General features: G+C 44.2%; 1 protein-coding gene across 2 annotated transcripts in view; it reads left to right on the top strand.

The window, feature by feature from the left end:
- The window catches only part of LOC136588018 (protein MTSS 1-like), a 125780-nt gene that overhangs the window by 34248 nt on the left and 78924 nt on the right, over positions 1–12608 (top strand). For both annotated transcript variants that reach the window (XM_066586909.1, XM_066586908.1), the window contains exon 2: positions 4462–4523. In XM_066586909.1, coding sequence (XP_066443006.1) covers positions 4462–4523 — 62 coding nt within the window. The remainder of the gene's footprint in view (positions 1–4461; positions 4524–12608) is intronic.

The following is a 12608-nucleotide window of genomic DNA, read 5'->3' as shown; positions in this document are numbered from 1 at the left end:
CCGACTTCAGCGCATGCATATTGATGTCTGAAACTTGTTTACCTACCGTGCTAGAGCTGTGCATAACCGGATTTTGGGCAATCGGAGGCATTGAGGATAAAAACAAAGGTAGCATTGCAGTCCTCTGTTTTAGGCGCCGTATGTGTAATGAATACCTGGATATGGTAAATTATGCTGACAGACTTCTTTAGGTGCCAGTAGGCTGCTGCTCAAGCACGTACAACAGGTGGTTTCCAACAGACTTGATTTCATATTGGACAACCGAACCTGAAGACTTCTGTCAGATCCTGATCCACAGTTTGCTCTTTCTTTACTTTAAACCATACTTGAGGAACGTACAGATGTTATCGCTTCCAGACTTTGGCAGCGGTTGGAGATTGTGATACGCTCACATAATACCTTCTATATCTGATTAGCGTACGGTGAATGGAGGAATAGACGCACACATCAATTCCTTGTGGTTTTCGTTCCTTTAGAAGCGCTTTGTGGACTCCAAATTGTATACATTGGGTAATGGGTAAATTATAACCCCTTGCCTGCAGCCATCAAACAATACCGGTTTTAGACCTGTGGTTCATTGAGCCAAACATAGGAATCATTTTTGCGGTTGGCTGGATGTAGCCTTATCGTGGCACACTGTAATGGGTCATGTGCGCACTCCTATGTAGTCTGCATGGGGAAGCCTGTAATACTCGACACACCTTTTAAAGGGGTTTTCGCACTGTAGTAAATGGAGATCACACAATTGACCAGACATGAAAAGTTGGGAGAGTTAAAATAAACTTATTGGGCCCTCCAAGAATTCATCTCTGCACAAGGGCAGTGTAGTTTATTAATCAGACGTAAGTCTACATGAGAGAAAATGTTTTTAGTTTAACTTTTTGGGTGGCAGCCATATTGGACACCCCCTCCCCATTCCTTCCTGTATTGTCTGTGCAGACAGGATGTGTATGCTTAATGGTAGCTGACATGAATAGGAGCTAATCGACAGAAAAACGTCAGAGTATTAAATGGTAACCAAGTCCACTCCATACATGATCAGAAGATGGCAACGGAAAATAAATAAAAGTAGTACAGGTAAAGAAAAAACTAAATTAGGAATTGTCATCCTACTGACCCACGTAATAGAATTGTCATTTTTGCCGCAGTTTGAATGCTGTAAAAACAAGACCCCCTAAAAATAAGTATTTAGATTTTTTTTTTTTTTTTTTGATAAGGGGATGAGAAACCAAAATTTAAAAAAAAAAAAATTTAAAATGGCCGCCTCTTTAAGAGGTTAAAGATTTCCGGCACAGAATCCCCACGTGAACATAGCATAGTACAGTTGAGTCTCTGTTCACGGCACATTCAAGTATATCATTCAGAATGACCATGGATGCCATTTATTGGGTCAGTATGGAAAAGTTTGGCCGGAGTTCCGGAGTATGCGCCAAATGTCGGGCTCTAATGTGATTTGATATGTGATGCGTTTCTTATGGATGAGTTGACTGGATCGCTCTATGCCGCTGCTCCTTCTGTAATGCCCATCAAGCTGCCTAAAATTACATGAAAAGATGGCTTTTGATGCTCATGTCCTAATCAAGACGGAAATCGCCGATTAGTTGCATGTGTAGGAAACCTTCTTTGAACTTTTGGGTTATCGCTTCCAGTTTTATGGAAATGAACAATTGCCCTGCACTCCCGAAAGGTCCATGAGAAGTTAATTCCATGCGATGCAGCTGCGAGAGCCCGGAGTTAGCTTTTGGGAATCCTTCTTCTGAGGGCTCGAAAACAAATCCTCGTTTCCATTTTTAGAACGGCGTTAGGTCTTCATTAGAAAGAGGAAATGACAGTTGGAAACTTTATTCTTTTTTTCCTCCATACTGGAATGCAGTGCAGCTGCAGATGGCTGCTGGCCGCTGTACTGTATACTCTGGTTATAGGATGGAATGTACGACGGACTCAAGCATTTTATTGTCTTCTATGATGTACTCAAACCGCCGAGTTAACTGCTTGTTGGCCAGGACCGCTGCCTCTTCCGTTAGAACATGTATGCTCTCTTTGTTGGAAACTGCTGGAGAATGGATGAAAGGATCTTCTGAGGCTGGATAGCGATGTTTGAGGCTTTTATCGGTTTTCTCGTGTTGCGCACATGTTGGTGTAGCGCGCATCTTCACACGCAGAGACTTGGAGAGGCTTTTTTGTATGTAGAATGTTTGGTGTCTATCTGTGATTGTTAAAAATAATCACATCCTGATCTGAAGTTAATTAAAAGTCCTATTAAAAACTATTAATAGGCTCCAACAAGGACGAGTCCAGTAACGCTGCTGTCTTATGGCCGGTGTGGTACATTCATCTGACCGTATGACACCATATTGCAGATTGGGCAACTCCTAACCCAATTCTCTCTGGAAATTCTTAGAGCGGTGACTTGCTGATTTTGGAATAGTTTGAGTTTTGGGAGACTATGTGCAAAATGTTTAATGTTGCGACTAATATTGGAGTACGAACATAAGGCAGCATCGGTCATAGGAAAGCCTGGGATGTCAGATCAATATTAGTGACTTGTTATGTATGAGACCACCATGTTTTGGAGATAGCTACTCATCATCTAAGCATGAAAAATACTCCATCTTCCCCATTTCTTCTTCATTCTTGTCATCCAAATTAGGCTTAAAGAGGACCTGTCATGGGAAAGTCAAAGGGGCTGACTATATACGCGTAGCAGCCGCAGCCCCTCTGCCTGTATCTCCATACCTTTTATTCTATACTCTTCCTTTCAATCAGACGGTCTTTTTACTTAAAATCTGTTCATGGCACTGTTATGGGTAATATTGGACTTGCTTGACAATCCAGCATCGCCATTGAGAGTGATCGGTGGGTACCGCCCACTTGACAGATTGACTGCGCCAGGAACTGGCTCTTAGAAGCGGCTGCCAAGACGAAGGAGACTGAATATGGGATAACTCCATGCCTTTTTTTTTTTTTTAAATTAGGGCTGCTGTCGCAGAGCCATAGAGTTAGTCCTGTTGACTATCCAATGAGATGCCCTCTTTAAAGGAGTTTTCCACCATTTGGACATATGTAGCACAATTTCTGGAGGAACGCAGTCATGTTTTGCTATAACATCCCATACACTCCCCTTAGCTATAAAGGCACAGACCAATGCAGTGGTCGCCAAACGGATGGAAACTGCTTGTTAATGGCCACACGAATTTGCAAGTAGACCTGCAAACCCCACAGCCATCAGCACTCAACAGTGAACTACTTTTTTAATGTTCCGTTGAAAAATTACACCAACGCGCACATTGGCACTTTTTCTTTGGCCCTGCACCGCAGCCATGACCAGACAGTCCGGCGGCCACTACACGTGACTGTACCCTGATAAACTTATTCATTATCCTCTTAAGAGTTCTCCTAAATATTTAAAGAGGTTTTCTCACTTTTTTCTACTGATGATCGATCCTCAGGACAGATCAGATGGGGTCTGCTGCTTAGGATCGGCTGATCGCCAGGGCCGCTGTCAGCACTGGAAGCAGATCGCGCTGTCAACATTGTAGTGGTACCGCTTCCAATTCAGTGGGGGCTGTGCCTGCAATACCAGGCTTCTGCAAATCACATGTACAATGTGCGATGTACGAGGTGATTTTATTATGTGATTACTATTAAACATTTGCAATCTTGTACAGATTTACCCCCACCCAAAAAAAAAAATCGTGCTTGATTTCTTTAGAACACAGCGACATAGGTTGGTTGTGCGATATTGCCGCTTGGAAACACATTAACTTCAGTGGAGATAAGCTTCAATACCACAAGATGCGGCACGGCTTCTGGAGGAAAACTGCCTTTTTTAATTAATTTTTTTTACTAAAATCTGGAATATCCCCTTTAACTCTTTAAAATGGAAATAAGGTGGCCGTCTTTTTAGAGGGTCATAGGTGCTAAGCCATCATTAATAATCCCTGTGGTTCCCTTGGTGCTGTGGTGATCTAGGCCATAGTTGCTCTTTTAAGGCCGCCTGCAGACGGCCGGGTCACATCCGGCTGCGAGAATTCTTGCAGCAGGACCCGACCCGAGCGCTTGCAGAGAGCAGTGCGGAACTCACCCACTCCCGCAGCTCCGGCTCTTTCATGTGCTGGCTGCTGGGCAGCCGGCGCATGTGCAGAGCGGAGCCAGTGGCTGGGCAGTGGCGTTTCTTTGCGGGGCTCTGTGAGCCCCACACAGAAATAGAGCATGCCGCGGTTTGTTTTCTGCGCAGGATTTCGCGCAGACAAACCACGGCCATCTGCATAGGATTGCGTATTGTAATGCAATCCTATGCAGGCGTGTATGCGCGGAAATTCTGCGGGGAATCCCGCCGCGGAATTTCCGCCCGTCAGCAGGCAGCCTAAATCTGAAGTCTCTTGGTTCTTTTGTGGTTTGTTGTTACACATTAATATTGAATACTTTGAATGTTTATATTTGTCTTTATTTGTTTTGTAGGCAAGTTATCCAACATGGGAAGACTTCATCAGCAAAGCTGTAAAGTTACAGTCTCAGCTAAAGTGAGTATATGACTGTTCATGTTTGATGTATTTTGGTAATACTGATTGATTTTTTTTTTTTTTTTTTAAATACCCCTGCCAATCAACTATTTCTGGGCTTTTCCTCAGGGTGAGTTATGGATAGTAGATCCATGGGGGCCCATCACCAGTGACCCCCGCTGATCAGCTGTTCTCTAGGCTGATGCACTCATGCACCAAGATCGATTTCTGCAGGAAGCAGACAGCTCCGTTGCTACTGCAGTGACCAAGTTTGGTATTGTAGGCCAAGTTCCTATTTGAAATAAATGGGAACTTGTCCTGCAATACCAGGGCTGGCCACTACTGTAGGAATGGAGCTGTCTGCATCCTTCAGAAATCATTTCAGTGCACAAGTGCATTAGTCTGGTGAACAGCTGATCGGCGGGGTCCCTGCTACGACAACCCCTTTAAATGTTTGGACTACACCATCATTGTATATGTCAGAGGCTTTTTTTCCCAGAGTCTGTTAAACATACTGTTTAAACGCTGTGTGCACTTGGCCTTACTAATGAATTCTGGGAAAGGGATATCCTGCACACATAAAGCTATGTTACAGTCATCAAGCCGGCTGTTTAGGAAGTAATCATCTTGTATAACACCATTATTACGACTCCACCCTGCTATAAACGGCTGCTTGAGGTGTGCGGTGAGTTCCTGTGTGAGGGAGAATACCCCTAGCAACAGGCAAGAGATGCTGTAAGAACTTTTTGACGTGCGGGATCGTGATTAGGGTGACAATATCCCGGAGCCTCTAGTATTATTTCCAGCCGCTTCTAGGACGGAACAAATGGAGATTTGCTTATCTTTTGTTAAAATGTCAGGCTGTTCTTTCTGTATTTATTTTTGATAGCAGTTAATATAAAACTTGTTACAGTAGTGGAGAATAGCGAGGACGTTCTTAAACAGAAGCGGATATGAAGAACTGCGTGCGTTGGCTCTTGGCAAATGCAGGTTTTACATCTAAATCTTGTTGGGTTGTTTTTATGTTTACGGTGATTTTTATACAAAAAAGTTTGAATAACAATTATCTGATTTAAAAAAAAAAAAAACTAAAATACAAATGGCTCACATTTAATTTAAAGGAGCTGTATCAGAATTTCAAATTACTCCTTCTCCACAGAATAGCAGATAACTTGCTGATCGGTGGGGGTCTCGGTAGTGAGGACTAGAGTCCCTTGTTCTGATGTCTTGTCACTGCAGGGGTCACTTCTCGGGTCTGTGATGTCACATCTGTTAGTCACATGGGACTGAGCTGTAGTACCAGGCACAACCACTATACAATGTACGGCACAGTGCGTGGTATGGACTAAAGTGATAACAGCGCTCACCCAAGCGCCACGGTCATAATAATCTGCTAATCGCTTCTAATTTTACGTATATTTTTTGTCAATTAGTTTTGACCTAAGAACCTCTCACACTGCTGAGACACCCACCGGTTCTAAGAACGGGGCGCCCCTTTTTTCTTTTTTTTTGTCACTGCAGGATCTCCTCTTCCACCCACAGTGACGTCAGAATGTGCATGAACAGTCCCTGCTCCATTCGTTTATATGGGGCTGACTGAAATAGCCAATGTACTCTGCTATATCCAGCAGTCTTGTTGAAGAGCAATGGAGCAGCCCTGAGAATGCCCGGCCATAGCTAGACTCAGTCTGCTCCTTCCTGAGGTGGGTGCAGCGAGCCCACAGTAAGGAAGATGGGGAAAACGGGTCCCCCATTCTCAGGATCGGTGGGGATCTTAGGCTGGGTTCACACTGGGCGGATTCCGGGCGGAAATCTCACGGTTTGGAAGCAGCGAAAAAACGTGGGCTTTCCGCCAGGAATCTGCTGCTTCAAAACCAGCTTCGAAAAAAAAAAAACCTTAGCCGTGGGTTTTGAAGCAGGTCGACCGCTCACTCTTCCGCTGCGGCCAGTGCTCCCATAGAGGAGAGCACGGCCGCAGTGGAAGGAAAAAAAAAAAACATGCTGCACACATGGCTGGCTAATCTCGGGATTAGCGGCCGCAAGCGGTTTCGCTGCGGCAAAATTCCGGATGGAATTTCCACGGCAAATCCACCCAGTGTGAACCCAGCCTTAGCGGTGACTTCTGCCATACACACATCAGACTTATCACTTATTGATAGGTGATACATTATCTTGCTACAAATTCTTTAAACCTCGGCGCTTTGCGAGATCCAACCTACGATGGCTACCAGTGTGGTCCAATGAACATAAATGACTTCCAGTGGGGTTCACCAAATCGGGCGGGACGAATAACGTTGCATGGCCGAGCCTCCAACACTGCTGTGAACACAGCCAGTGCCCATAGCTGATTGGTAACTTCTGCTTTCATGGTGTTCTTTAACACAACAGACTCAGGACGTTGTTAGTATGGCATGGTCAAGGTAACTTGCACACCGGAAATATGCCTAACCTGTCTGCCTGCTGATTTACTTTGTCGCAGCCGTAAAGCGTAAAATAAAGCTGTTCCTCCTCGAAGGTAATTATCCTATAGATGTAAGACCAAAATCTCAAAATATATGTGGAAGAAAAAGAAATCATCCACCGGAAAAGATTTTGTGTCTTACATTTGCCCTGACACAGGCATTCCAGGGATCCGAACCTTGCTATTTTCAGCTCGTTTTCTCTCTGATGTATAGTTAGGCTCCCTAATTAGACCAGCGGTCAGCCAGTAAAAGGAGGGAATTCCTGTGACACTAGAATTATGGTTTGTGTTCTACTCCATGTAGCAGATCGACATAACTGATGTTCTCTCTCTGGAGACAAGTAAAAGTCTCTGTGTAATTACGAAATGCATGTTTTTTCCTGTAGGACATAGTTTTTACTATACTTTTTTCCTGGTTATATTTTGTATTTGTGTCATTTCCTTGCAATCCCATGAAAACTTCATACGGTGCTTACGACACTCCGGATATCGGAAGGGGTTGCCGCCCTGTGCGTATAATGTTTCTCCATGGGTTCATTGGACTTCTGCACTTTGTCCAAAAAAAAAAAAAAAAGATCAAGCGCCTACAAGGAGTTGTCGTTTTTCTGCAAAACTCTGCATGCAGTTACATCTCAGGCAGATATGCAAGTAACTACAGTTGTGGTGATTAGATGAATGGTCTAGCCACCTGAGGCCCTAAAAGTGGTTCCATGCTTGGCCTACTGAGATGCCCTCAGAGGCTCCTTGTGTGTAGTGACCTCTTCTTCAGCTTGTGTGGAGCTTGTTGACCACTAGACGCCTCTATGACGCAGAGAAGAGATTTCGCCCAGTTAACAGAGCTTGAGAGGGGAGCGTTATTGGGATGTGAGAAGCTGGATGGTCGTATCAATGATTTGCCCGCTACTTGGGCTGATCTTATCAGACTGTTAGGAGGCTTTTGGACCAGTGGATGCATGAGGACGCCCCCAACAGACCACCAGTAGAGAGGATTGTCCAACAAGTACGAGCAGCTCCAACTGTTGTGTTGTCTGCTATCCAGAGATGGGGGAAGCCGTCGTTACAGGCCCCTGTGTCTGTCTGAACCATTTCTAGGTGCTTGGTCTTACAGAGCCCATTACATGTATGGCCTTTGACACCCACCGTTGTGAACAATGAAGCTAGACTGCTACGGAGTGCAACTGGGTTGTCTTCAGCGACTAATCCAGGTTCACTTTGGGCCCTCACAACAACCGTGCTCATGTATGGAGACCTTGGGGTGATCACCTCAATCCTGCCCTTGCTGTGGAGCAGTACACTGCCCTCTGCTGGCGTGATGGTCTGAGAAACCAACGTATACGACAGTCGGTCACCCCTAGTAGTGGTACGAGGGACAATGACAGCTCGGCGATATGTTCAGGACATCCTGCAGCCACATGTGTTCCTCTCATGGCGGCTTCCAAGAGGCATTTTCCAACAGGATAATGCTCGACTGCACACACAAGGGGGTCACAGGAATGTCCCCACAACATTGTCACACTTCCGTGACTGCCCGGTCAGCGGACCTATCACCAGTAGAGCATGTATGGGACCATCTGGTACACCAAATTCAACAGCCTACAAGTTTGCACAATCTAGAGGCTCAGTTATAGCAAATTGAAAGCGATATGCCACAGGATATCGTATGGAACCTGTATGCCTCCATGCCGGCTCGTATCATATCTTTTATCCAAGCTAGAGGCAGTACAACAAGGTACTAGAGCCTCCATGCCCACCTGTATCATATCTTGTATCCAAGCTAGAGGTGGTACAACAGGGTACTAAAGCCTCCCCCATATCACATCTTGTATCCAAGCTAGAGGCTGTACAACAGGGTACTAGAGCCTCCATGCCCCCTGTATCACATCTTGTATCCAAGCTAGAGGCTGTACAACAGGGTACTAGAGCCTCCAGGTCTGCCTGGATCACATCTTGTATCCAAGCTAGAGGCAGTACAACGGGGTACTAGAGCCTCCATGGCTGCCCGTATCACATCTTGTATCCAAGCTAGGGGCGGTACAACAGGGTACAGAGCCTCCATGCTCACCCCTATCCCATCTTGTATCCAAGCTAGAGGCGGTACAACAGGGTACATGTGACCACCCGGTATGTTTTGGGAAGAAGATTTAGGTATCCTTACACAAATATACAAGGAGCTTGACAAAGACCTCAGTATGTAGGTCGAAACGTTGCCAGTCAATCTTTTTATTATGGAGGAATAAAAGTATTTTAAACTCATCTGATGCTGCCTGAAACTCTTTACTACAGTAGCTTGAACAGGCAGTGACTGGTTACTCCTATATGTACAGTCATACACAGCTGTTGGTCACTAATAGCTCCGCCCATTGGACTGTTCAGCTCAGAATGTGCAGAGATGTAAATGAATAAAATACAAGTCATACTGCATCTTTCCCTATAAAACAATATATAGATCAATCTGCTCGGCGGCTCCTGCTCTATAATTTGATGCCTGTAGTTTGGACAACATGTTCCAGCTGACGGATTGCATTTAAAGAGAATCTGTCACCTACTTTTAGCTCTATAAGCTAAGCTTATGGGTGTGAGCGCCGATAACGATCACTGAATACATTAAGCGACGCGCTAAGTAGTCCACCTGTTCTGATTTTATAATGGGTGGACTACTTGGCATCGCTGCTCAATGCATTGCAGGGGTGGGCTTTCAGCGCTCTCATAGGGGGAACGATGGAGAAGGTAAGTATAAAGCGTTACATCCCCAGGCTCAACGGATCACCTAACAATGTGCTAATATAAAAGGAGCTGTGCTTACCTGTTCCCTGCCACTGCAATCCAGCACTGCTACCCCTCTGTGGTCCTAGTTGTTGTTACAGATGTCACCCAAATTCAGGTGACAATCAGAGGCTGCGGTGCCCTACTCCTGGCATCATACCGCTCAAGATGTGAGCACTGATGCCAGGAGAACTAGCGGTCACTCGACTTCCAATGAAGACATCTGTCACCACAAACGCCAGGGGCACAGCGGGCTAGATCATTGGATCGTGGCAGCAGTGAACCTGGTAAGCACTGCTCTTAGCACAGAGGGCACTAAACCTGTCAAGTAAGCAGGCAACCCTTTTGATTTCCAGCTCATAAATAAAACTTACAGGGCAGGAAATCGTTAAATATAGCAAATTGCTATAGACACAGATTCGATCTCCCAACAGTCTAGTGCCTCCTCTCCAGTAGTGGCATTCTGAATACATGTGATCACACCAGCCAATTACTTGCCTCAGCGGTCTTAAGTAATATACAAGCGGGGGTCCGTTATTGGCGGCAGCAGTCATGTGTGTGCATATACAGAATGCTGCAGCCAGTCCAAACACAGAATGGCAGTGAGGTTGGGAGCAGTGAACTGGAGCAGTGAGTAGAACTTTATTTTTAACTATTTTCTGCCCTCCGTAAGTGTGTCTTGTCTTTGTTTTTCCTTTTAAGTCAGAAAACCCTTTTAATTCCTTTCTTCGAAATAAAAATACTAAGTATTATGTATTTTCCTTTTTAAAGGAGTACTTTGTGACTTTTACTATTCATGACATATCCTCAGGATCGGTCATAAATAGTTCATCAGGAGGCGTCGGTCTCTCAGGCTCCCCAATAATCAGCTGAAACCCCATGCCCTTGTCAGTGTGGACAGCGTTGTCTGTATTGCATCGGTTTGCAGGCGCAGCTCTCACTAAATTCAGTTCCAAGCTTGTCCACTGCAATACAGACAGCGCTCACTGCATTGACTATTGGATCGGTGGGGATCACCGATCAGATATTAATGACGTGTCTTGAGGCTAAAGTCATCAGTAGTGAAGGTCTCAGAAAATCCCTTTTATGTATTAAGCTTGATGTCACTATTTTACCACAGTTAATGTAGTACTAATTATTTTACACACGCCCTTTATAAAGTCGGAGTGTTTACCAAATCCGCAGCCCTTATTTCAGTGGTCTTGCTTAAAAATCATTATAATTGATTACTGATTTCTAAAACGGCTACCGGATTGGCAGATTGTTGGCCGCTTGCTTCCCAGGCCCCACCGGCCACATGCACAAACAACCTAATGTTTTCTCACTCCGCTCACACAAGAGCAGCCGGTGTTGTCTTACCATTTGCATGATGTTTGTGTTGGTGTTTGACAGCTGCTCTTCACTTCCCTAAACCAGTTTGCAGAGGCAATGATACATTTTTTAGGGTCGGCTGCATATTAAACAGAATTTTCTTGACAATTGAAGAAGAAACACTTGCATCAAGTCACTCGGGGAGATTTATCAGAACTGGTTGAGAGGAAAAGTGGAGGCGATGCCCATAACTACCATGAGGATCTAAAAACAATTGGTGTGATTGGCTGCCGAATGGAACTATTCAATGCACTTCCATTGGCAACCAATAGCTTTCTACCTCTTATTTTTCTATGTGCAACCACTCCACTTTTCCTTTTCACTTAAAAACGGTTCCCACTAAATACATTATTTCACCTATCCACAGGGTAAGTTATAAATATATGACCACTGGGGGTCCAACCGCTGGTATTCCCAGGACTCGCTGGTCTCCCAAGTCCCTGTAGTGAATGGAGTGCTGGCGCACATGACCGTCGCTCCATTCACTACTAGGGTCTCATGATCCTTGGGAGTCCCAGTACCTGAACCCCAAAGTAATCATACATTTATCACCTGTCCTGTAGATAGGTGGTGGTTGTATTTGGTGGGAAAGCCCCTTTAATTCTAGTAGTTTCTGTAAGCCAGGTGATAACCAATCTTGAAGAGTCCTAAACTATGAGTCTACGTTACAGGATTAGAAGAACTAATTTCTGGACATTTTGAACCCTACCTGTGAGCACCCCAAAACGACAAGTATAAATCGGTCCCAATTTAGTAGTCCGAACCTGCAAGAATCGGGGAATGTTGGCAACTGTGCATTCATGAATTTGGAAATTTTGGCTGAACCTCTTGTATATGATTCAGCTTTTTCTGCAACATTACTAATGGAAATAAAAAAAAATTCGTAACAAAGGAATTGATGATTCTGTAAAATTAAAATATGCTTTTTACACTGGTAAAACTGAATAATAGCAGCACGTCTCAGTTTCAAGTTATTTAACCCCTTAGTGACCAAGTATTTTTTTTTTTTCGTTTTAAAAAATCGTAACTCCTTTATCCAGCAACATAGCTGTATGAGGGCTTGTTTTTTACGGGACGCGTTGTATTTTTCAATGGCACTATTTAATGTACCTTTATAATGTACTGAAAAACATTTAAAAGTTCTAAATGGAGAAAAAAAGGGGGGGAAAAAACTAATTCCGTAATCGTTCGGTACGCCTTGTTTCTATGGCGCACAAACTGCAACAAAAATCATGATAATTTTATTCTATGGGTCAGTACGATTACTACGATACCAAACTTATGTAGTTTTTTTTTTTTTCTGCCACCATCTTCTGTGCGTAATAACTTTTTTTTATTTTTCTGTCCATATAGTTATGAAGGGCTTGTTTCTTGCAGGACCTCCTGTAGTTTGCTTTTGTACCATTTTGGAATACCTACGACTTTTTGATCACTTTTTATTGCATTTTTTTTTTCTTGGAAACAGAATGACCAAAAAAGCGCATTTCTGGCCTTAGTTTTTTGGGGGGTTT

Source organism: Eleutherodactylus coqui, chromosome 13, assembly GCF_035609145.1.
Source record: "Eleutherodactylus coqui strain aEleCoq1 chromosome 13, aEleCoq1.hap1, whole genome shotgun sequence".
Classification (NCBI taxonomy): Eukaryota; Metazoa; Chordata; class Amphibia; order Anura; family Eleutherodactylidae; genus Eleutherodactylus; species Eleutherodactylus coqui.
Note: the sequence above shows the minus strand (reverse complement) of the source record. Positions and strands in the feature narration are given on the sequence as shown.